The sequence below is a fragment of the Aaosphaeria arxii genome (genome assembly GCF_010015735.1).
Source record: "Aaosphaeria arxii CBS 175.79 unplaced genomic scaffold BU24scaffold_3, whole genome shotgun sequence".
In the NCBI taxonomy this organism is placed as follows: Eukaryota; Fungi; Ascomycota; class Dothideomycetes; order Pleosporales; genus Aaosphaeria; species Aaosphaeria arxii.
The window spans coordinates 4,125,579-4,145,066 of NW_022983476.1; the positions used below are offsets into that span (position 1 = coordinate 4,125,579).

The 19,488-nt window shown below is 47.4% G+C and overlaps 10 protein-coding genes and 1 non-coding gene across 11 annotated transcripts; 6 read left to right on the plus strand and 5 right to left on the minus strand.

Annotated features, from left to right (window-relative positions):
• Positions 1-2,412: 2,412 nt before the first annotated feature.
• BU24DRAFT_440920 (15-hydroxyprostaglandin dehydrogenase) lies at positions 2,413-3,428 on the plus strand (the record flags this gene model as incomplete). Its single annotated transcript, XM_033530398.1, has 2 exons — positions 2,413-3,236; positions 3,288-3,428. Exons 1-2 carry the CDS (start codon positions 2,574-2,576, stop codon positions 3,426-3,428), a joined length of 804 nt encoding a protein of 267 aa, XP_033386663.1. The 5' UTR covers positions 2,413-2,573.
• Positions 3,429-3,434: 6 nt separating this feature from the next.
• On the minus strand, positions 3,435-5,221 carry BU24DRAFT_390127 (TLD-domain-containing protein). Its single transcript, XM_033525068.1, has 3 exons — positions 4,282-5,221; positions 3,905-4,230; positions 3,435-3,853 (listed from the first exon to the last, which is right to left on the minus strand). The coding sequence occupies exons 1-3, from the start codon at positions 4,864-4,866 to the stop codon at positions 3,709-3,711; spliced, it is 1,056 nt and encodes a 351-aa protein (XP_033386664.1). The 5' UTR covers positions 4,867-5,221; the 3' UTR covers positions 3,435-3,708.
• A 130-nt stretch (positions 5,222-5,351) lies between these two features.
• Positions 5,352-6,757, minus strand: BU24DRAFT_421311 (uncharacterized protein). The gene has a single exon (XM_033527698.1). The coding sequence runs from the start codon at positions 6,723-6,725 to the stop codon at positions 5,475-5,477; it is 1,251 nt and encodes a 416-aa protein (XP_033386665.1). The 5' UTR covers positions 6,726-6,757; the 3' UTR covers positions 5,352-5,474.
• Positions 6,758-6,864: 107 nt separating this feature from the next.
• On the plus strand, positions 6,865-7,775 carry BU24DRAFT_421312 (NADH dehydrogenase-like protein 1 alpha subcomplex subunit 13). The gene is made up of 3 exons (XM_033527699.1): positions 6,865-7,061; positions 7,118-7,270; positions 7,331-7,775. The coding sequence occupies exons 1-3, from the start codon at positions 6,904-6,906 to the stop codon at positions 7,377-7,379; spliced, it is 360 nt and encodes a 119-aa protein (XP_033386666.1). The 5' UTR covers positions 6,865-6,903; the 3' UTR covers positions 7,380-7,775.
• Positions 7,776-7,853: 78 nt separating this feature from the next.
• BU24DRAFT_491310 (uncharacterized protein) lies at positions 7,854-9,267 on the plus strand (the record flags this gene model as incomplete). Its single annotated transcript, XM_033533782.1, has 2 exons — positions 7,854-8,095; positions 8,146-9,267. The coding sequence occupies 2 exons, from the start codon at positions 7,854-7,856 to the stop codon at positions 9,137-9,139; spliced, it is 1,236 nt and encodes a 411-aa protein (XP_033386667.1). The 3' UTR covers positions 9,140-9,267.
• Positions 9,268-9,700: 433 nt separating this feature from the next.
• Positions 9,701-10,543, plus strand: BU24DRAFT_461279 (uncharacterized protein; the record flags this gene model as incomplete). Its single annotated transcript, XM_033531880.1, has 2 exons — positions 9,701-9,768; positions 9,820-10,543. The coding sequence occupies 2 exons, from the start codon at positions 9,701-9,703 to the stop codon at positions 10,541-10,543; spliced, it is 792 nt and encodes a 263-aa protein (XP_033386668.1).
• Positions 10,544-12,658: 2,115 nt separating this feature from the next.
• On the plus strand, positions 12,659-13,425 carry BU24DRAFT_479739 (uncharacterized protein; the record flags this gene model as incomplete). Its single annotated transcript, XM_033533095.1, has 2 exons — positions 12,659-12,756; positions 12,807-13,425. Exons 1-2 carry the CDS (start codon positions 12,734-12,736, stop codon positions 13,423-13,425), a joined length of 642 nt encoding a protein of 213 aa, XP_033386669.1. The 5' UTR covers positions 12,659-12,733.
• Positions 13,426-14,004: 579 nt separating this feature from the next.
• Positions 14,005-15,573, minus strand: BU24DRAFT_168664 (NADH-ubiquinone oxidoreductase-like protein 40 kDa subunit). The gene is made up of 5 exons (XM_033521474.1): positions 15,461-15,573; positions 15,360-15,402; positions 15,293-15,306; positions 14,350-15,236; positions 14,005-14,294 (listed from the first exon to the last, which is right to left on the minus strand). The coding sequence occupies exons 1-5, from the start codon at positions 15,471-15,473 to the stop codon at positions 14,196-14,198; spliced, it is 1,056 nt and encodes a 351-aa protein (XP_033386670.1). The 5' UTR covers positions 15,474-15,573; the 3' UTR covers positions 14,005-14,195.
• A 181-nt stretch (positions 15,574-15,754) lies between these two features.
• BU24DRAFT_440925 (uncharacterized protein) lies at positions 15,755-17,265 on the plus strand. The gene is made up of 2 exons (XM_033530399.1): positions 15,755-16,097; positions 16,146-17,265. Exons 1-2 carry the CDS (start codon positions 15,824-15,826, stop codon positions 17,021-17,023), a joined length of 1,152 nt encoding a protein of 383 aa, XP_033386671.1. The 5' UTR covers positions 15,755-15,823; the 3' UTR covers positions 17,024-17,265.
• Positions 17,266-17,455: 190 nt separating this feature from the next.
• Positions 17,456-17,561, minus strand: BU24DRAFT_t26. The gene has a single exon. It is a non-coding gene; the product is annotated as a tRNA-Met (tRNA).
• A 289-nt stretch (positions 17,562-17,850) lies between these two features.
• BU24DRAFT_421316 (uncharacterized protein) lies at positions 17,851-19,457 on the minus strand. Its single transcript, XM_033527700.1, has 5 exons — positions 19,230-19,457; positions 18,892-19,029; positions 18,757-18,838; positions 18,520-18,707; positions 17,851-18,470 (listed from the first exon to the last, which is right to left on the minus strand). The coding sequence occupies exons 1-5, from the start codon at positions 19,402-19,404 to the stop codon at positions 18,274-18,276; spliced, it is 780 nt and encodes a 259-aa protein (XP_033386672.1). The 5' UTR covers positions 19,405-19,457; the 3' UTR covers positions 17,851-18,273.
• Between the last annotated feature and the right edge of the window lie 31 nt (positions 19,458-19,488).

Consider the following 19,488-nt stretch of genomic DNA (forward strand, 5'->3'; position numbering starts at 1 on the left):
GATATCCACTTGGATTGGAATTCTGGCTTGAATCTGCCTCAAATGGCGCGATATTTGTGGGCTTTCGGAAGCTTTCGTGTCGCAAATTGTCGGAACAAAGAATGAGGCGGCATGGGTATCCGACTACGGGCCAAAGGAAATCACAATCATGAGGTTCGCGAGAGACCAACCGATGAGAATTGACGCTGATTCACTGAACAACCGCGTCTATCAAGCGGGATGGCTCCAGCGCAAGGCAGACTCGATCTTCTGAAACCCGCGATGAGAAGCGGGTGAAGTCTGTGCTTCGTACATTAGCGGCTCCCACGTCTACCTACGACCTCCACAAAACCTACAGCCCTGTCCCGGCTGTAGCACGTTGATATTAAATTTGCATGTGCGCAAATACTCAAAAGGCCGGCGTTGGGCCGTCGTACATTACTTCTTTTGTCATAGCCTCGACGCTCTGTGGTAGAAGAGGAAGTCAATCAATTGCAATGATATTAACTAGCTGTTTGACAATTTAGGCAAGGTATTCTCCCCCGGATCGGACACCGATCATGCCCAGTATCCAACCATGCTTTTAGAGTTCTTCCGCTTAACGGCAGATTGTCTTTCTTCTTCGCCCCATCGCCTGCAACGTGACGCAGATCAAGGGGCTTGCTGACCTGGGAACATCCCTAACGCTCTTGATCCTTCTGCACTCTCGGAGTGGCGGCAGGACCCTTGTCCTTGCTCCACGAGTCTCCAAATCCTACAGACGGTCGACTTTATGTACCGACGAAACATTACATCGGTTATGTCCGAAATGTCACATCTGAGCGTGGGGAAGAAATGAATGGATTTAGATGTAATGAACTGATACTCCCCAATCCGGTTGCCTTTGCGCTGCATATACAACAGATTCACGCAGGGATGAACAAAGTGTGTACCTTTAACTTGTTACAGCACCCCATCGTTGTCGGACATTTAAGATCAAACGCCGTCGAACACTTGGGATTTTCTAAATATGAACCGGGTCAGCCAACGCGGCAGTCGAGGAAATGCAACTGATACCAGATTTGATGTTTCCTCTATCATAATGAATATCAAGTCTGGAACTGCTTTTGTTTTTGTTCTTTTAATAGCAACTAACTCTAAATCTACATCAAAATGATGTTTGTTCATCAGGACACAAACGTGTGATCAACCCATCGACGAAAAGAATTGCTTCGCCTCACAAGACAACATACTCTGTCACTAGTAAACGTAACTGCTTGCACTTCTCAATCAGTACTACGTCGATCAAATTTAAATTTAGAAATCATCAGAACTCAGAACTAGTGCGGCATAACGGAAAACAATCCACAACAACAGACTACTTTTCCATACCTAACTCCCCTTGCGACAAAGAGCGTCGAAAGGTAGCAACTCACTTTGGCTGCCTCGAAATTGTTCAATGTACTCTTTTCCGTACAGCTAGTGACTCAAGATATTTTTGTCAAGATATTTTTGGTTGTTCACCAACACGAGGTTTCGGAACCTCCAACTGGTGGACGGAATACTCACCTAGAAGACAAGGCGATATTGCCACATTATCAAGCGATTGCATCACCCCCATTGCTAGTTGCCAGAGCTGCCAGAGCTGCCAGAGGTGACTCTAGGCAGCAGAAAGATGGTTTTGACAAGCGATCCTCGACAGCTCACATCCAACTCATACATCGCGTCCGTCCAAGCTTACAAGACAAATCCCGTCAGGCATCATTCCAATATTCCACCAGAGCACGAAGAAGCATATGATAACGTTTTTCTTGGCTTGCCATAATATGTGAGGCTTGATTGATTGTAGGTATGAAAGCCCGTGACACCGTACCAAACAGCCTCGAATCATTCGCGCACAATTATCCCAGATATCAATTCATTTACCGGGTGATACTTGCGTTTACATCTCTCGTACATGGTCTTTATTTTGATTCTAATGGTGTATGCCAAAAATGGGCATGTACCATGGAGATACTCTCCATCGATCAGTCACGTGATGGTGCTTTCACTCAATCCCATCTATACTGCTGGATATCTCTGCGCGATGGCATAAACTCTCCAGGAAATCTAAAGATTATAGAATATGCAAACGACGTTCCAAAATTCCACCCAAATACTTCCAATCATTTTGTTCGTAGTCTGGCTGATGAGATCCCGTTACGGTAGTGGTTTTCCGGATCGTATTGCGGGGAGACATACTTCTTCCCCAGATTCGGATGTAGTTCAATGGTGAGCTAAATTAGATGGGTAGATAAAACTACGTTTGGCCCACAGATAACTTTGTGTTCAAATAATTCATGTCGTTGACAATTCTTCGCATATGTATCTGCTGAATGTTTGGATAATTAACTATAGGAAATATTTATATTGGTTGGAATACACTAATAAAGGAGATCTAATTCGAAGAATTATAATAATCAAGATTTAAATATTCAAGTTAAAAGTAAACAATGGCTTCAGACAGGGTTGCAGTCATTACAGGAGGAGGCAAGTAAATTCTCCTTGCCACCATATCGGCCAGCAACATATCCACACATCCACCCAATTTCCTAACAATCTCAAAAGCTTCCGGAATGGGCCTCGAAGTCGCAAAATCTCTAACCCAACTCCCCAACTGGAAAATCCACATCCTCGACCTACACCCAACACGAGGCGAACAAGCCGCCTCAACCCTCGGCGCCACATTCCACCAAACCAACGTCACAGACTACACCTCCCTCTCATCCACCTTCAACACCATCTTCCAAACCGACCGACGCATAGACTTCGTCTTCGCCAACGCCGGCATCGCCGAACACGCAAACTTCTACGAAGACCAGGCCGTCGACCCGCCCCCGGAACCAAAAGGCATGCACGCCATCGTGGACATCAACCTCAAATCCGTCATCAACACCGCGAGTCTGGCACTGCACTACATGCGGAAGACGCCCTCGTGCGTCGACAAGAGCCTGGTGATGACTGCGTCGTGCGGGGGGCTGTATCCGTCGTACTACTCGCCGATGTATACGGCGACGAAGCACGCGGTTGTGGGGTTCATGAGGAGCATTGCGCCGCTGTACTACAAGACGGCTGGGATCAGGGTGAATGCGATTTGCCCTGGCACCGTGAAGACGAATCTGTTGACAAGTGACGAGTGGAAGAATTTTCCGGAGGAGTACTTCACGCCGGTGGAGAAGATCGCGAAGGTGGTGGTTATGCTGGTTGCGGGTGAGGATGATGGGAAGGGGAGGGGCAAGGTTGGAGGGGGGGAAAAGGGGGACGGCAAGACGGGCTTGTTGAATGGGAAGGCGGTGGAGGTTTGTGGTTGGAAGCATTATTATAGGGAACAGGTGGACTATTGTGACGAGGCTATGAAGGCGGTGATGGGTGCAACAGATATTGAAGTCTTGGACAACGCAACGCATGACGGGGTACCAAATGGCAAGTGAAACGATCACATGAACATAATATTGCGGCATGGAAGATTTCTTTTAAGATGTATCTAGATGTCCAACATGGTACGAGATGTGAGCGCTTTGCGCCGATTAATGATAAAGTTTTGTAAATCCAGTTAAAGTTTTCCGTCTCATGCAAAATCCACTTGAGGTATCCTGGGTCTCTATCATGGAGAAGAGATCATAAGCGCCCTAGAAAATGAAACTCCGAACTTAGTCCTGCAGCAATGGAAGGCTGCCCCTTGAACTGTAAATTTTTTAGATGCAATAGCTATTACGCGCCGAGATACCAGAGCTCAACGCCCAAGACTTCGAACTTCTTCCCTTCGTCGCTGAGTGGCTCATTGCCGAATGTCGGGCAGGGGCAAGACACGCCGTTTTCTAAATTATCATCAAGCCACAATCCGTAGTGGCCATCCCTATGCAACTGTCAGCTCTGACTATCATATGTGGATATCTAGGAAACTCACCCTCCGCCAACACTTAAGAATCCGTGCTCACAGAAAATCATGTAATCGTTGACACCACTGTATGGGAAAGCTTTGAAACGTATTCTTTCAGGTGTGCTCGTACCGCTTCTACTTCCATGAGCAGATGACGGGGGGCTTAATGTGTTCTTCGGAGCGGCGACTGTAGTCATCCTCTGAGCATTTGTCGTGTCGGCACTTGGCGGAGGAGGTAGATTGGAAAGGTCGGGTAGGGTGGGCAATACGTGCGCTCGCCAAAGGAAACATTCACCGTTACCGAAGAAATGAGGGGATGGGTGCGGTGCGTCGCTAAGATATGCTCCAAACACCTGCATGCATGCATTAGTATCACGGTTCATGAATAGTTCATCCTGACATACCCCTCCCTCTCCATCCCTTATTACAAGTACGAAGCCCCCTCGCTTCCCCCGATAATCGTCGCATTTCTCGTATAATGTCGCCAGCGACACGCCGTTTTGCTCCAGGCTATAAATCAACGACCAATCGTCGACCAGTTGCAGCCGTGGCGGCACGAGTAACCGGATCTCTTCCGCCAGTGCCTTGGTCAGTAGCCTTGCGGATTGTGTTGTGCTGCGTCTCCAACCTTTTAGGGTCAACGGTGTGAGCGGTGGCGGTTGGAAGGGGGAATGATTCCGTCGCGGGGGAGTGTATACACCGTCCATGTTGTCGTCGGTACTGAGGATGCTTTGGATGCTCTGGGAAAGGCTCGTGATGCCTGAGGCTGCAGTCTGACCGATACTCTTTCTGTTGTTGTTCTTGTTATTGCTGGGATTATTGTCCTCGTCCGAAGGGGTCGTTAGGCGACGTAGGAGCCCTGACACGGCATATGAGACGGGGTAGGTGAAGTAAGATGAGGACCGTGTCGAGTTCGAGGTCGGGGTCGAAGTTGAGGAGGAAGAAGAAGAAGGGAGGGACGATTGCGAATCTGCAGTTGTCGCCGGCATGAGAAGCGGTGGTCCTTGGTTAGATAAACGGTGGATCGGCAGTGCGGGTGCCTTGTCTCGCGGGTGGTGGAGTGGGTGGAGACTGGGATTGTTGCAGGTTGCGAACAAAAATGATACGAGTTGTGACAAAGAGGATGTAGAATTGAAGCGGTGACGTTATGTGTTCATAGTGGGCTGACACATTCCGACAGATTGCCAAGGAACTCAACAATAGCCGTCGAATCGACACTCGATGCTTACAACATAGTTGAACAATATTGATAAGAGGATGTGGGCGGCATGCACGAGGAAGAAAGGAAGAGGAAGAAAAGAGAAGATGATTCGAGTCCCTTCTTCCAATCCGGACCTGGTCGCGTCGCCAGGTACGTAATGGCGTGCATCCGACTGCTCAGAGATCGCTTCCGCCACTTGGCCTAGCGCTTGCGGGGGAAAGCTTGTTTGCCGCTAACTGTGACTGGCAAGTGAATGGGAAGCATTGCATTGTATTGTATTTTTGAAGTGAACCATGCCAGACTCTATCATGGCATGTTCAACTGTTACCAAACCATCATCTAATCCATTTACATGTTTTGGGACAATTGCGCCCGTCGGTAGGAGGCTGCCAGCATTCATCCTGAAGTGGAAGTAGGAACAACACTTTGCACCTCCCCACTGGCCTCTTCGGCAGATGTGCCACCCAATTCCCTGTTGTTGGTCTCTTCCGAGATCTGGATATCAGTGTCTACATTGGCTTCTGATGTTCCCTGTTCCTCATCCGCGTCGTCCTTGTCGTCCTCATCATCCTCCTCACCCCCCTCTGCCTCACCCTTCAGCACTCCACCCTTCCGCTTCGGAATGACTTCCATAAACGCTTTACCCCAGTCTCCAAACTCCATCCATTTCAGCATAATCTCTAGAACGTGGTTGGTAACCAGGACCTGCCGACTTTTCATCTCCAAGAATTGGCCAATTGGTAGCTTGGCTGTTTTGATTCCTCGTTCAACTGCTCTTCGGTGACAGATGCCCTTGTGCCGGTTCTTGTCCACAAGGCCGCCGATAATGTAGGTGCTGTTTGGCTTCAACCGCTCCAGGGTGACGTCGCTTTCGCTGGATAAATACACGATCTCGCCTTCGTCATTGTCATTTTCTGTGGTTTTGTCATCTTGGACGAGAGCTCCGCCGACAATGCCCCCCCTCTCTCCGGACATCCACTCCTTGGACTTTTGTGCAACCTCTACAAAGTCTTCAGAAAAGAAACGGAATCCCTTCCAGGATGTATATTGCTTGGCGAGAATTCCGTCAAATCTTTCCTTCATCTTGCCTCCGAACGAAGACAGTGCCAGATGAGCCCGATATGGTGCTTTTCGATTATCAGAATAGCACCTGGTGATCTGGAGTCCGAGTGATTTTAATTCATTGTCGAACATGAGGTCCTCAAAGTCGCAATCAAAGATTACCGTGATAGGCATCTGTGCACCATCTGGGCCCCTATGACGCATATCTCTTCTAGGAGGTGGCAGATTGGCTGTGTCACCGGTTCTTTCTGCTTCGCGAAACACTTCTCGCCTGCGTTCCTTTTTCTCTTTAATCTTCTCCCTCCTCTTCTGTTTGCGATCTTCACGACCCGCTTCCCAGCGTTCAAAGCGCCTTTGCTTTTTCAATTGGTTCTTAGAAAGTTTAGGAGCCGCTTCTTCCCCTTCATTGGCCGGAAGGTTATATTCAGTAGCATCACCATCGTTATTAGTGGCAGAGGTAACATGTTGTACGGGCGTTGGACCAGTGCCATCGATGTCGGTTGGCGTATCAAGAACATGCACAACCTCTGGTTCAGCTCCATGCTCCAGTTTCCGTAATTTCGAAGGTCGTTCTTCCGACTCCATGTTTGTTGTTGAGGATCTTTTTTTATTTTGAGTCCACCCCAAATTTCTCATCTCCAAAACTTTTGCTTAAGTAATTAGCGTGCCAAGATATCGATCCAGGTTCGAAGCTCCCGCAACCTCATCTCTCCACAATTGTAACCTACGAATCCCAATTGACACCACCACACTCGCAATCAAGATGCCGCAGGATATGCCGCCCACTGGCGGCTACGGCCCCGTCCAGTACAAGCGCAACCTTCCCACCCGTGGCTTCAGGCCTGCCGTCTACCTCGTCGGAACCGCAGTACTTATGACATACGGATTCTGGAGAGTCGGACAGGGAATCAGGGAGCACAAGTTCGTCAATTAGATGCCGGCCATGGTATTATAATCTTGCAAGCTAACATTAATAGTGAACTCGCCCGCGAGAAGATGTGGGCGCGGATACATCTCATCCCCGCGCTCCAAGCGGAGGAAGATCGGGATCAAGTACGACGATACCTTGCGGACAAGGCGAGAGAGAAGGAGCTTTTGGGCACAGAGACGAAGGTCTACAACAGCGACCGGTATGCGGATCCAGGGTCAATTGTTGAATGTCGAACTTGATTACTAATGGCAATGCGCAGATTCGTCCGACCAACTTTCGCCGTAACACCCGAGAACGAGACGAAGTAAAGATAAAATGGCATCGAAAATCATATTGGCGTAATTTTGTATATAGGATTTGCGGCACTGCGCTGTTCCGCCTATCAATTTCGTGTACTAAGGGGAGATCACTTCGAATCATACCATTTCAATTTCATCTTCTGCTCAAAGAGGAAGCTCCTGGTTCACGTGATATTGTTGACAATGTATAGAGATTCACTGGTAACACTAGTCGCTGGGTGGCCCGGCCATTGGGGCCGACATAGTTATTGAGTTGATTCACCCATAACTAGCTTGATTCACCCAAAGTTAGCTTGATTCACCCACTACTTGGGAGAGTGAGGGGTGCAACTACCGCATTGACGCTCCCCAATATCCGATCAGCCACCTCATCATGTTCTTCTATTCCTTATTTAACGACCTGTCTCCCACTGCTTAACGGGCAAATCACTACCAACCCCAACCAAAGATTAGGAACAAGGTTCCGAGCATACGTTACCGATCATGAATATATTTCGACGAGGATTCCATGGTCTCTTCGGACGATCCACCCGAAGGACTCCTGTTGATTTATCTATCGACATTGATGCCACTGAAAAGAATGAGTTCATCCATATTCATTCCCCCAATACACCAGATCCACAAGATGAAGAGTACGATATAGTATCCGACGAAGATGTTGATGCATACTACTCAACACTCGGACTGCCACGTCCATCGAAAGAAGCATGGAACCACGAAACTTGGTAGCTTGTCATTATCGAAATTACATATGTATAGCACTAACAATACTTAGGCTGGGCAAGCAAGAGGTCGGAAAAGGTGGGCCATTTGTTATTCTCGAAGTCAGTCCACGCAAGCATCTCATACGGATCCCCCTCGAGGAAGTACCAAAGACTTCGAAGCTCCTATCGAGACTTCTAGAAAGCCCGATGTACACCCGCCATGCCACCTTACCGTTCGCATATGCAGACTTCACCAAGTTCTACTTGGAGCGCGCCCGCGTACCACGCGACGAAGACAAGACAGTGGGAGGCTGCGAAAACACGCTAGGTCTTGCGATTACAGCTGAACAGCTTGAAGATGCTGCTATGCTACATCGTGCATTGTCTGATTTCCGGAAGCTAGCTGGAGTTCATGGACCAATAGCGAAGTATCTTATCGATGTTGCTTACTATTGCACCGAAACAGGCTCTTCGGTTCGAATGATGCTTGTGGATCTGGGCATCAATTGTAAACACTTCCAAGACTACCTCGAAGGACCTCCTTCTTATGTACATGAAGTCAAAGCTCGCTTTGAGGACTTGAAAGCCAAAGGCATCGAGTCTCCCAATTCTCACCTGCAGCCCCGTCCGAAGCACGTAAAGCTCCCTGAGCTTCCCTCGTTCGTCTGTGGTGCGGCAACAGATGCTACAGCATTGTTCGAAGTACCAAAAACACCACCACGTGTCCCGCTTCCAAAGCCGCATTTGTCCCTAAAGTGGAGTCCTGCTTCATCCCATAAAAAACATGTCTCGTCGTCTGCTCGGGCAAACCCATGTGGGCCGGTTGCGTTGCGACATCCCAATAGTGCCCTTCGCGCACAGCTTCTGCAGCCCCGATTTGCCCCACCACTAGGGACGGAAAACGAAGGTGAGGACTTCCAGCATTTTGCAATTACGCAAAAGTGGGAACCGGTTCGTCAACCATTGAATCCGGAGTCGGTGGAGTCACTGTTGGAGAGGTCAAGCAGGAACTTTGACTGGGCTCGTCGGGAAAGCGGCAGTCCCGGTAGGCAGCCTTTCCGTTAGGGATGTGATCGAACCGCATGGAGGGAATAATCGTGGGAAGGTGGACACATGATGTTACCATAATCTTCATCACGAGCGTGTGGGAGGGGTGTGGTGGGAAGCAGGCAACAAGTGATTTTACTGCCGGCCAACAATTTAAAACTCTCCAAGAGCCGACAGGACCATAAATGAAGACGACTTCTTTCTTTAAAAAAAACAGTCATACCTATTGATAGGATTGATAAGTGATATTCAATGTACTTCTAAGAGTTTCAAGTTCGAATGGTAAATGTAGGCGATAGACAATTAACAGATTCACCTAGCCATTCATTGTTTATGATCCCTCCTTCCTTCACCTCTGTTTTCTGTTCACGCCTTAACCTTCACAACGCCTCAAGCTTCACAAGGGATTATAGATTCGCCGCAATACAAGGTCAAATTCTCACTTGTTTTGACGATCATGCTCAACCGTCATCAGCACTTCTCTCACCTGTTCTCCGCATCTCCTGCACCACCCCCAATCCAGAAGAAACATGCTGACATACAATTCACAGTGAGAGATAGCAACGATCGTATACCAACATGCGTACACAACCTGCCCAATCCCAGCCCCAGGCCAGGAAGAAGAAGCAGTCGGAAAAAGCAGTCATGTGAGTTAGAAATAGTCCTACCGAAATAGCCATCTTCTAACAGTATCAAAGTCTCGGAAGAAGATTTGCCACCGTCAAAGTCGCAAAGGATCGGTCCTTCAACGTCCACGAAGACTTGATTTGCTCGCGTTCCGAATACTTCAAGAACCTATTACAAAAGAACCGCAAGGAATTGGACGAGGAATGCGCAATATGCCGCGAAGGCTTCGAAGTCACCAAGGATGATGTTGTCCACTGCCAAACCTGCGGCCAAAACCTCCACGACGATTGCGTTGCGCAATGGCATACCAGAGGGGACGATAAGCGTTGCCCCTTTTGCCGTGCCGCTTGGACGCCGGACAGCGAGGCCAAAACTATCAAATGCCAATCGCTGGATGTCGATGGCTTTGACACGTATGTGAAGTTCATCTACGGCAAAGGAATTGCAACATACACCTCCGAATCTAACAATCATGATCAGCGCACTCTTCGACTATGCAAAGCTTGGATTGTCGGCAACATTGTGGATGACAAGGAATTCAAAAGGGCAATCATTGAAACTTTGGAAGAGCACATCGAAGATTCAAACCAGCTTCCGGGAGTGGAGCCCATGGAATACCTCTTCCATGAGATCGAAGACAGACGTAGGCATGGTGAGCTCCATATCTTCATGTTGCGCATATTTAAGACCAAGGGCAGCAACGTCACGAGCATGTGGTATGATGAAATCGACAGTCCCTGGGTCTGTACGTTCTTGAAGTGTCTGAGTCATGAGTTGTTGAATCCCACAGTATAAAGCGACAGACCCAGGGACGCCGAGAAATGTAATAATGAGGCGAATAGCAAGGATATATCTGTCAGTGCCGGTACTGACGATGGGGCTTAAGTATATTGGTGGCGAAGAGGGCCGAACGGCATGGATAAAGTCACAGAGGAGTTCAGTTCTAAGATACCGATGTGACTGACGCGGCTGGCTCAGGTAACGTGGTGTAATGGGATAAATTGAGGAAGATTGGAGGTAGGCTGACCAAAGTTATGCCCTCGGGTACCTCAAGTTACCAGCTAGAGGCTGTGAGCAAATACTCAAGGTATGATGACACCCACTTAGAGGCACTGTCATGCGCCAGATGCGCTTCACTCACGCATACGCAACGCTCCTCAACAGTTTGGCTGGGATATACTGGATAGGACGCTACTTACAGCAGGAGTCTATCTCAGATCACTCCCGCAGACTACTTACGTTGAAGTCTGAAGCATGGAGAAAAAGCTCTCTGTAATATTCGAATTTGATACCTGCTGTTTTGACCAACTTCAAGGTCATGAAATATGAACCGCGGTACTTTGGTAGTAAAAAGAAATTTGAAGGCCATTCAAAACACACAGTGGCATTGCAAACAAACATATCAGAATGAAACAAGTTTGAGGCTACACAATAATGCCTTCACGTGAAACTTTACTGTCTGTAATTACTTAAAGTTCTCAACAACAATTTAGATCTCTATCACAATATGGTAAACCCGACCAGCGTTTTGTTAACAATGAATCAATTGACACTAGAGCCTTCAGGATACTGTGGCTTGTTCATGGCTATTTGATAAATTGATCCGTGACGCTGGTACTAATTGAACTGATTGGGATGGCGGTTGAACAATGGTTGACATTTCCCAACACACCCAGAATGACTCAACTAGGAAGGACCGTTCCCAGGTCATCAGAGTACAGTCGTAGATCCATAAAAGTATTTCATTTTCTTCTTACTCACTATGAAATCACAGATTCTTAATTCTTTTTCTCCCATTTGGCTTCTCGCCCTCTACCGAAGGAAGAGGAACGTCATTTCAGCCCATACACACAATTCACAGATCAAAAAAGGATGCCAACAGATGACCTACACGAGCGAGCGCCACTATCGTATCGCTTGTCTTCAACTTACAAGACTGAACCCTGCAGCAAACTTAGAAGCCCTCTCATTGATAACCCCCTTGCGGAAGAATAAAACGAGGGAAATTCTCGGTTCCCCGGGATATATACGACTTCTTATCCGCCGTTTTTCCTAGAAAGGCCGTGGTCGAAATGCAGAGCTTTATGAATATATGATAAGGCCTCTTTGTCGTCCTTCATCGTTGAATAGTAACGTTGATTTGTGTCGAGGCTTTGCGCAGGGTCACTGCACCGCTGCCTCCATTTTTTAATTACCTGAATAATCACTACCGACATGGAAACTCAGATGCGGTTCGAGGGATGGTAGGGGAGGCGGCTGGAGCCAGTCATTCGACATCTTCGCGGCTTGCGATTATGATGCCATGTGATTGGGATCGGTACTGGAGTCGCAGCTTTTCTAGGAACATTAATTGTGGCTGTGGGGATTGAAATAAGTTTCCTCATAAAACATATTCAAAATGGTACGGCTCTGAACTATCTTGATCATGCGATCTCGAAAAATATTGCGAGTAACAGAGTTGGGTGACCCAGAGACACGGCAAACCTTTGTTAAGACCACGCTCCCACCAACCAAGTCATCCGAAACCATGGATCCATATCCTGTAAAAATTAGGATGAATGCAACACCATTTGCCTTGAAGTATTTAAATCTCCTACATCGACTTCATGTTCTGCACCAACTTCACTGCAAAAATCGAAGTAATCAAACATTTGACGATCCGGTGCATTGAGTACAGTACTAGGGTACATTCAATAGACACAAGGTATGTAATTACTTCAATTGTTTAAGCAAGTTGAGTTGCATTGAATGGTATCTACCGCATTTCCTCGAAAGCTGGACTGCCAATCTAGTTGTTATTTTGCACTTCATGGATAGGCTGTCGTATAGAGAGGTGACTCGACGCACGGTAGTCTTGATTCATTGAGATTAAAGTTACCCCAGATGGATACATGAACTAATGATGAGATAGGGCCAAACTAGAAGGGCTTTTATCATTGGGATTGGGCGTTATAGTTGCCACAATTCGACGTTACAGGAGCAGTTATGAGTACCTCAATAGCTCACCCGTAAGTCCTGGATCATGGAGGCCTCGTTCTCTAACTAAAAGTGCTTACAGAAGTAAACGCCCAACGATTCAGGTCTATATCTCTGGCAACCGCCAGTTCCACACTTTTGTCGTCCACAAAGACGTTCTTGTCCGATCCTCCCCCAAATGGCGGAATACCCTAGCTACACGACCCGACGCCAAAGACATCATTATAGAGAATGTAGACCCAACTATATTTAACATATACGTGCAATGGATATATTCGAGAAATGACGAAATCACCACACTTCGGACAGATTCTGCCGCTTGTCTCACCGACGCTTACCTTCTCGGCGTGAAATTAGGCGACAAGGGATTCCAGAAATTCGCATCGAATAAGCTCTTGGATTTCTTCACAACCCACAGAATAGTTCCGGGCGTGAGATTCGTTAATATATTCTACGAATTATCAAAGCCTGGATCGGCGGAACGCCTCGCCGTGCTGGATTTGTGGGTCGAGTCAAGGCATGACGCTGGGAAAAAGATAAAGAGCTGCGTTGAAGATGTACACCGGGAATTCAGGGCAGATTTTGTGAAGGCTCTTTCTGTTCAAACAGAAGGGCCTGTCAAAGATCAGCCGTGGGTGTCTCAGCCGGACATATTTCATATGGATGCACTCAAGGCCAAAGAGGACGTTAAGGCGATCTGAACATCGCGAAAGTATTCCAATGTGCCGCAATTCCAATGTGCCGCAATTCCAATGGTATGTACTAAGAAAGACACATCTGGATAGTCAGACTTTCTGAGGCTCATTTAATTGTTAGATTCTATTTTGACTCCTTGGTCGTACATACATCCTAATATTTGTTTCAATGAGGAAATGACATGAAAGGCATGTTGCACATATCATCATGAATGATTGAAGGAGTTTGATCTGGACTGAAATTTTGTATAAAAAATAACAATTTTGTGCCAAACCGTTTTGATTGTATTGTGTTAACCGTGTTTAGTATCACCTCGTAAATTGTAGTTGCACTTTGACAAGATTGATCCGCAAGCAGATTGACAAGTCGGACGCAATACTTAGCCAGCAGCATGATGTTAACAGTGAGACCATGGTTTCGAGGCTTGGACTAAGATATGCTTATACATGTAATTTGTCTTGGAAACCTGATCTGAATGGATTTTGAGGACGATACTACTACGCGGTGTAGAGGATATACTTGCCGTTGTCATGCTACCACAATGCATCGAGACATGCTCTTGAGTGACCTTGGGATCGCGCAAACCACCAATTGGTGATCTTTTAGCATCGTACGCCTACTACTCAGGACACAGCTTTACTGGATATGACTCGGATTGTCTTGAACTGACAAATGAAATGTTTAATCTACTACAAACCCTTTTGGGTACGCTCCCCAAAGTCGAGCGGCTATTTACACATGATATATTTGGAATACGGGGAATGCGAATGAAAAACTACTGGTCGTCAATGACGTGCAAGTACTTCTTCTCCTCCCTCTTCTCACGCTCTGTCATAGGGGGCAGATCATAGTATTGTGCGCTACGGTATCCTTTCTAATGGAATTGTTAGCAGGATCCCCCTGAAGAGATTAGCAAATGTGGGACGTACCAGATACTCATAAGTGAGACTCTTCAGCTCCACGGGCTCGATTCCTAGATCGGCAAAGGTCTTCGCGGTAGGATCAATCTCCTGATCAACGAATTCCCGCTCAACTTCAGCCTCGGAAGTGACAGGCCACCAAAGGAGTCGGTTCAAGTAATGTGCGACTGGCTTCAACAAACGAGGTGGAATGTTGATGTGTCTCCTGTGCTTGATGATTTCCTTGTCGACCAGTTCGGCCAACTCCTGCATGCTGTACTCCGTGGGACCGTACAGCTCGTATGTTTCGGCAGCAGTGGTATCGTCATAGACCATCTTCTCCAATGCCATGCCCACATCAATGGCATGGACCGGGTAAAAGCGCTCTTGCATCCAATTCGAGGTAATGAAGTTGGTAACTCCAGCCAGTCTGTTCAAAAGACGATCCTCATGTCCGAACAATGGTGCGGGCCTGACAATCGTGGTTTCCGGGTAGATGCTTCGAGCCACTTGCTCTCCCTGTGCCTTGGTGCGGTAGAATTCCGAGGTCGAGTTTAGATTGGCGCTGTGAGAAGAAACGTGGACAAATCGGTCGATGTCATATTTGGCGACAGCCTCCGCGATACGCTCAGTTCCCTCCACATGTACATCATCAAGTGTGAAGTTTTTGGTGGGGTAGTCTCGACCAATCAGATTGTAGACAATGTCAGAATGGCGAACACTCTCCTCAATGGAAGCGGTGTTGCGCAGGTCCATTTCCAAGAAAACAACACGTCCCAAATCTCCAGTGAGCTTCAGATGACGCTTCGCCATCTCCTCGCGGTAAGGTACAACGACTGTGCATCCCGCACGCGCGAGCCTGTTCACAATGTATCGTCCCAGGAAACCAGTGGCGCCAAAAACGGTAGCGGTGTAGCCTGCGATGGAAATCGTAAGTCAGTCGTTCAGAATTGATTATATGCGCTTTCCGTACCTCCGAGAGACGACCTATCTTTCCGTTAGCATACATATAGTCTGATTCAGATGATGGAGCTACTCACCTTCCGCCGGCAACTGTCAAAATCGGCTTTCCGGTCCTAGTAACTACATAACTAGCTGTCAGCACACGTTGTGAGGGGCATTCGTTGTAGGTTGTGAAAACGTACTGCGAACATCTGAATTGAGACTGCGCTGGGGGATCTTTGGGATTTGCGTTGCGCGCGACGCAGCGGACAATTGAGCTGTCAAGCCCGCTCCGGAGCGAACACAATGGCGGGACACGGCCATAGCTGCGACGTTCAATGGCTGTACGGATGTTGAGTTGATATGAAGCTTTGGTGTTGCAGCTTGACGTTCTTCGGAGCGGCATTATGTAATGCCGACGATCGCCCGGACGCCGGTCGAGCTACAACCATCATCCCGCAGCAATAACAGCCAACTACGACATCGGATTTCAGATCTTCGACACCTTTCTTACCCAGGAACCATCGATAAGCACCATTCAAGATACTGGAAGCTTCTCACCATGGCGATGGATCCCGATACCATTCCCAACCTCCTCGCGGATCAGCGAGATCAGGCAGCGGACGAGCTCCAATCCTACTTCCTTGACTTCGAAGATTACTGGGAGCGAAAGCTATGGCACGAGCTTACAGACAAGCTGTTGGAATACTTCGAGATTTCTGAGAGTGCAAAGCAACGGATACCGCTTTTCGAGACATTCATCAAGAGTTTTGCAAACAAGATCAACCAACTTAAGCTTGTCAAGCTTGGGCTGAGCGCCGCCACACAGTACTCAGGTATGCAAGGCTATTCTCTATTAAAGATAACACAACTAACAAGCATAGATGATGAGGAACGCCTCAGCTTCGTCACATCGCTCGCAAAGAGCGTCAACAAACCCGCCTCACAAGACGCATATGTTTACGCGACCGTTGCCTCTGCAAGCATACAACTACGGTTAGAAGATTACGATGGAGCGCGAAAGAAGCTGGACGAAAGTGAACAAATCTTGGAAGGCTTCGACTCAGTGGAGAGCATCGTTCATGCGGCTTTCTACCGCGCAAACGCAGAGTACTACAAGGTCAACCATGAGTTTGCATCATATTACAAGAATGCCCTCCGCTTCCTTGCATGCATCGACCTCGACGATCTCGACTTGCGTGAGCGTCAGTCCCGAGCTTATGATCTTAGCATTGCTGCTCTAGTCTCTGATTCCATCTACAATTTCGGAGAGCTTCTGCTGCACCCCATCCTCGATTCTCTCGTTAACACTCCCCACGCGTGGTTGCGAGAACTACTGTTCGCCTTTAACCGCGGCGATCTTCGCGCTTACGATGTTCTAGCTGGCAACATCTCCAAGGTTCCACTCCTCAAAGAACACCAGACCTTCCTCTACCAGAAGATCTCACTCTCCGCATTGACCGAGACCGTTTTCCGTCGCCCACCTCACGATCGCGCCATGACATTCACCACAATTTCTGAAGAGACCAAGGTGCAGCCCAATGAGATCGAGCACTTGATTATGAAGGCTTTGAGCTTGGGCTTGTTGAGAGGCACAATCGATCAAGTTGCGGAGGTTGCACGAATCAACTGGGTGCAGCCAAAGGTTCTGGACATGAAGCAGATTGAGAGCATGAGGGGCCGGTTGCGAGAATGGGATTCGAGCGTCAACCAGCTCGGTAATTGGATCGAGGGTGTGGGCAAGGATGTGTGGGCTGCATAGAGATTCAAAGTTAGGCACCATTTTGTGGATGGAGCTTGTGTCAGAGGTTCTCTTCTTATGCAGACTCTAAATATGGAAAAGACCAGCCTTCGTGGTGCAATCACGGGTCACCTCAAGCAAGAACTCAAGAGTACGAATGAAGCTGCATGTATTCATAGAATTGGCGTCACTCCTGAAATAGATAGGTAGACAAGTCAAGTATGATCATGACATCAAATGAACGAATTCACACAAAATATCAGGAACACTAATCCGCACATGCACATCCCTGTGAATATGCAATGCATCGGTGATCTACTTGCTCAAACAGATACTTAAAAAGCGGCAAATAAAAAAAATCATACAGCAAGCATCCATTGCTATCTGAAAGATGACAGCTATGTTATCATTTAATTGCCAATTCCTTCAAATCGGCAAAAAAAGAAAATCAACTGTCCCGTGCCAGACTCGAACTGGCGGCCTTGGGATTTCCGCTTCTCTGAAGCAGTCATATATGGAGATATGAGACCCACGTGATAACCAACTACACCAACGAGACTTGTTTGTGTTGTTTGATTTTGATGGAGAAATTGGAAATTGAATTGTAGATATACCCAAAAAAAAGTGTTGTGAGAAAAGAAATCCTCAGATGGTCGTTTCGAAAGTGGGCCATTAGATAGACCGGTACCTGTACAAAGACCAGTGCGGGGAAAATGTTGAGTAGGCGGTGCATCACGAGAATTCTGGGTTCCGATACGTGGACTTAACCGACTTTACGGGACTAACGACCCTCGGCGAAGGATGCTTCATGAAAAGCAGAGCGATGATCGATTCAAGAAGAGAATTGCTGAACACTAGACTCGGATCACTTGAAACGTATGTGTTCATTACTTTATTGTCTTCGCGCTACACAATTACCGAGGGCACAATATTAGGTACCTAGTTATGATGTATCGAGCCTGACTTGATATACCAGAATAGAGCTAAAATATGCTTGACATTATCAAGACGCCCATTGCAAAATCAACGTTGGTTTTCCTTCGCGTCATAAGAAAATAATATAGACAAGTGAAAAGGATCCGTATTACACCCCCACAAACTTTTCCTCCCCCTCTCATTAATGCATTGTGATGTTATACCAGAACGCCAGCCGTCTATAAATTGCCGATCAAGACAATAACAAAGTAGCAGAACGTGCTTTAATATTCAAATATCCTGGGCATGGTATGCACCAGGTGTGATATACACTTCGAGCATACGAAGAAAACGCTTCAAGCACCAAGCCGTTGTCCTGGTTCAGGGCTTCTAGGCAGACTACTTGAAGTGGTAGGGAGAACTCCGTAGCGTCCATATGTCTTCTGATCGACTGAGACATAGTGTGGAAGTCGTCCAAGCAGATTGAGTTTGCCCTCGACCCATCTCAGGATCTTCTCATGCGGTACTAGGAATTTGATGTAACCAAGCCCCCCTAGGTCTGTCAGTACTGATAGGGAATGTGAGTTCGTAGGAACACATACATAGGTAGCCAATAGCCAATCCGCATAGATGCCCGATGAAGCTTACACCAGGTATCAAAACAGATGTGAAGACGACAAGAATTAAAGGTGTGGTCCAGGTTGGAATCTTATATGGTCCAATGTTGAAGTTCGGGTTTGCCTTGTGCGTCTTCATTGCTTCAGCGGCTAGCAAGAGAAATACCCATATACTATGCTTTATTAGCCAGCTAGCCAAGTTGTTGGACATTCGTCGCGTACCTTGCACCCATTACATTGGTGTTACTTCTTAGAACAAACTTCTCAAGCAGTGTGTAGATTCCACCGGGTAATGTCCCGAAAGCTAATTCGAGTCAACGATGTCCTCCAAGAGGCTACATGATATTATATGCTTACGTCCGGTAAATAGGGCCAGGGTCACCAAAGTGCCAAACTCCGCTTCAAATCGCTCCAAGAGAGGTGTAAGTGCGAGGACATTGAACAGCATATGAAGGAAACCGAGATGTAGGAGGGGGAACAAGTTAAGTCGGTGCACTACGAGAGAGGACATTGTTAGCGTATGATTCTCCTACGAATTATAGGAAACACAGATTCTATGAACTGTCCAGGGCCTTCTCCATCTCTTTCCACTCCGGCCAAACCGAACACCCTTTGCTCTGAGTTCCCACAGAATCGCCCCAAATCTCCAACTTTTAGACCTCCAAGTCTCGAGCGAGATGGAAGAAAAGACGTACTTGTTCCTAGATTAACCTTGTCTGGCTCGAGGCTTCCCCATTCCCGCAACCAGTCGAATGGAATCGTCGCAATCCAAAGGCCCACAATGGCTGTGATGAGAAGGCGTGTACATAACGGCAGTCGGAAAATGTACGATCGCAACCGCAAAGGGTTGAATTGTGGAAGGGAAGGCATCTCTTGAAGGCTGGTGAGCAGATGTAAGAAGCGCGAGACTTTGAAAGCTGTCGCGATGAAGGAGGTGCAGGGGTTCGGAAGGGC

What these genes read in the sequence shown, in the direction of transcription:
- BU24DRAFT_421316 (XM_033527700.1), bottom strand. Translation starts at nt 19,404, where the DNA reads ATGCCTTCCCTTCCACAATTCAACCCTTTGCGGTTGCGATCGTACATT. An exon ending in CAAGGTTAATCTAGGAACAA is followed by an intron (nt 19,030 to 19,229) that starts GTACGTCTTTTC and finishes CCTCTCTCGTAG; the next exon opens with TGCACCGACTTAACTTGTTC. An exon ending in ATTGGCTATTGGCTACCTAT is followed by an intron (nt 18,471 to 18,519) that starts GTATGTGTTCCT and finishes TGACAGACCTAG; the next exon opens with GGGGGCTTGGTTACATCAAA.
- BU24DRAFT_440925 (XM_033530399.1), top strand. Translation starts at nt 15,824, where the DNA reads ATGGCGATGGATCCCGATACCATTCCCAACCTCCTCGCGGATCAGCGA. An exon ending in CGCCGCCACACAGTACTCAG is followed by an intron (nt 16,098 to 16,145) that starts GTATGCAAGGCT and finishes TAACAAGCATAG; the next exon opens with ATGATGAGGAACGCCTCAGC.
- BU24DRAFT_421311 (XM_033527698.1), bottom strand. Translation starts at nt 6,725, where the DNA reads ATGGAGTCGGAAGAACGACCTTCGAAATTACGGAAACTGGAGCATGGA.
- BU24DRAFT_390127 (XM_033525068.1), bottom strand. Translation starts at nt 4,866, where the DNA reads ATGCCGGCGACAACTGCAGATTCGCAATCGTCCCTCCCTTCTTCTTCT. An exon ending in TAAGGGATGGAGAGGGAGGG is followed by an intron (nt 4,231 to 4,281) that starts GTATGTCAGGAT and finishes GCATGCATGCAG; the next exon opens with GTGTTTGGAGCATATCTTAG. An exon ending in TTCTTAAGTGTTGGCGGAGG is followed by an intron (nt 3,854 to 3,904) that starts GTGAGTTTCCTA and finishes ACAGTTGCATAG; the next exon opens with GGATGGCCACTACGGATTGT.
- BU24DRAFT_168664 (XM_033521474.1), bottom strand. An exon ending in GTCTCACTTATGAGTATCTG is followed by an intron (nt 14,295 to 14,349) that starts GTACGTCCCACA and finishes CAATTCCATTAG; the next exon opens with AAAGGATACCGTAGCGCACA.
- BU24DRAFT_421312 (XM_033527699.1), top strand. Translation starts at nt 6,904, where the DNA reads ATGCCGCAGGATATGCCGCCCACTGGCGGCTACGGCCCCGTCCAGTAC. An exon ending in CAGGGAATCAGGGAGCACAA is followed by an intron (nt 7,062 to 7,117) that starts GTTCGTCAATTA and finishes TAACATTAATAG; the next exon opens with TGAACTCGCCCGCGAGAAGA. An exon ending in AAGGTCTACAACAGCGACCG is followed by an intron (nt 7,271 to 7,330) that starts GTATGCGGATCC and finishes GGCAATGCGCAG; the next exon opens with ATTCGTCCGACCAACTTTCG.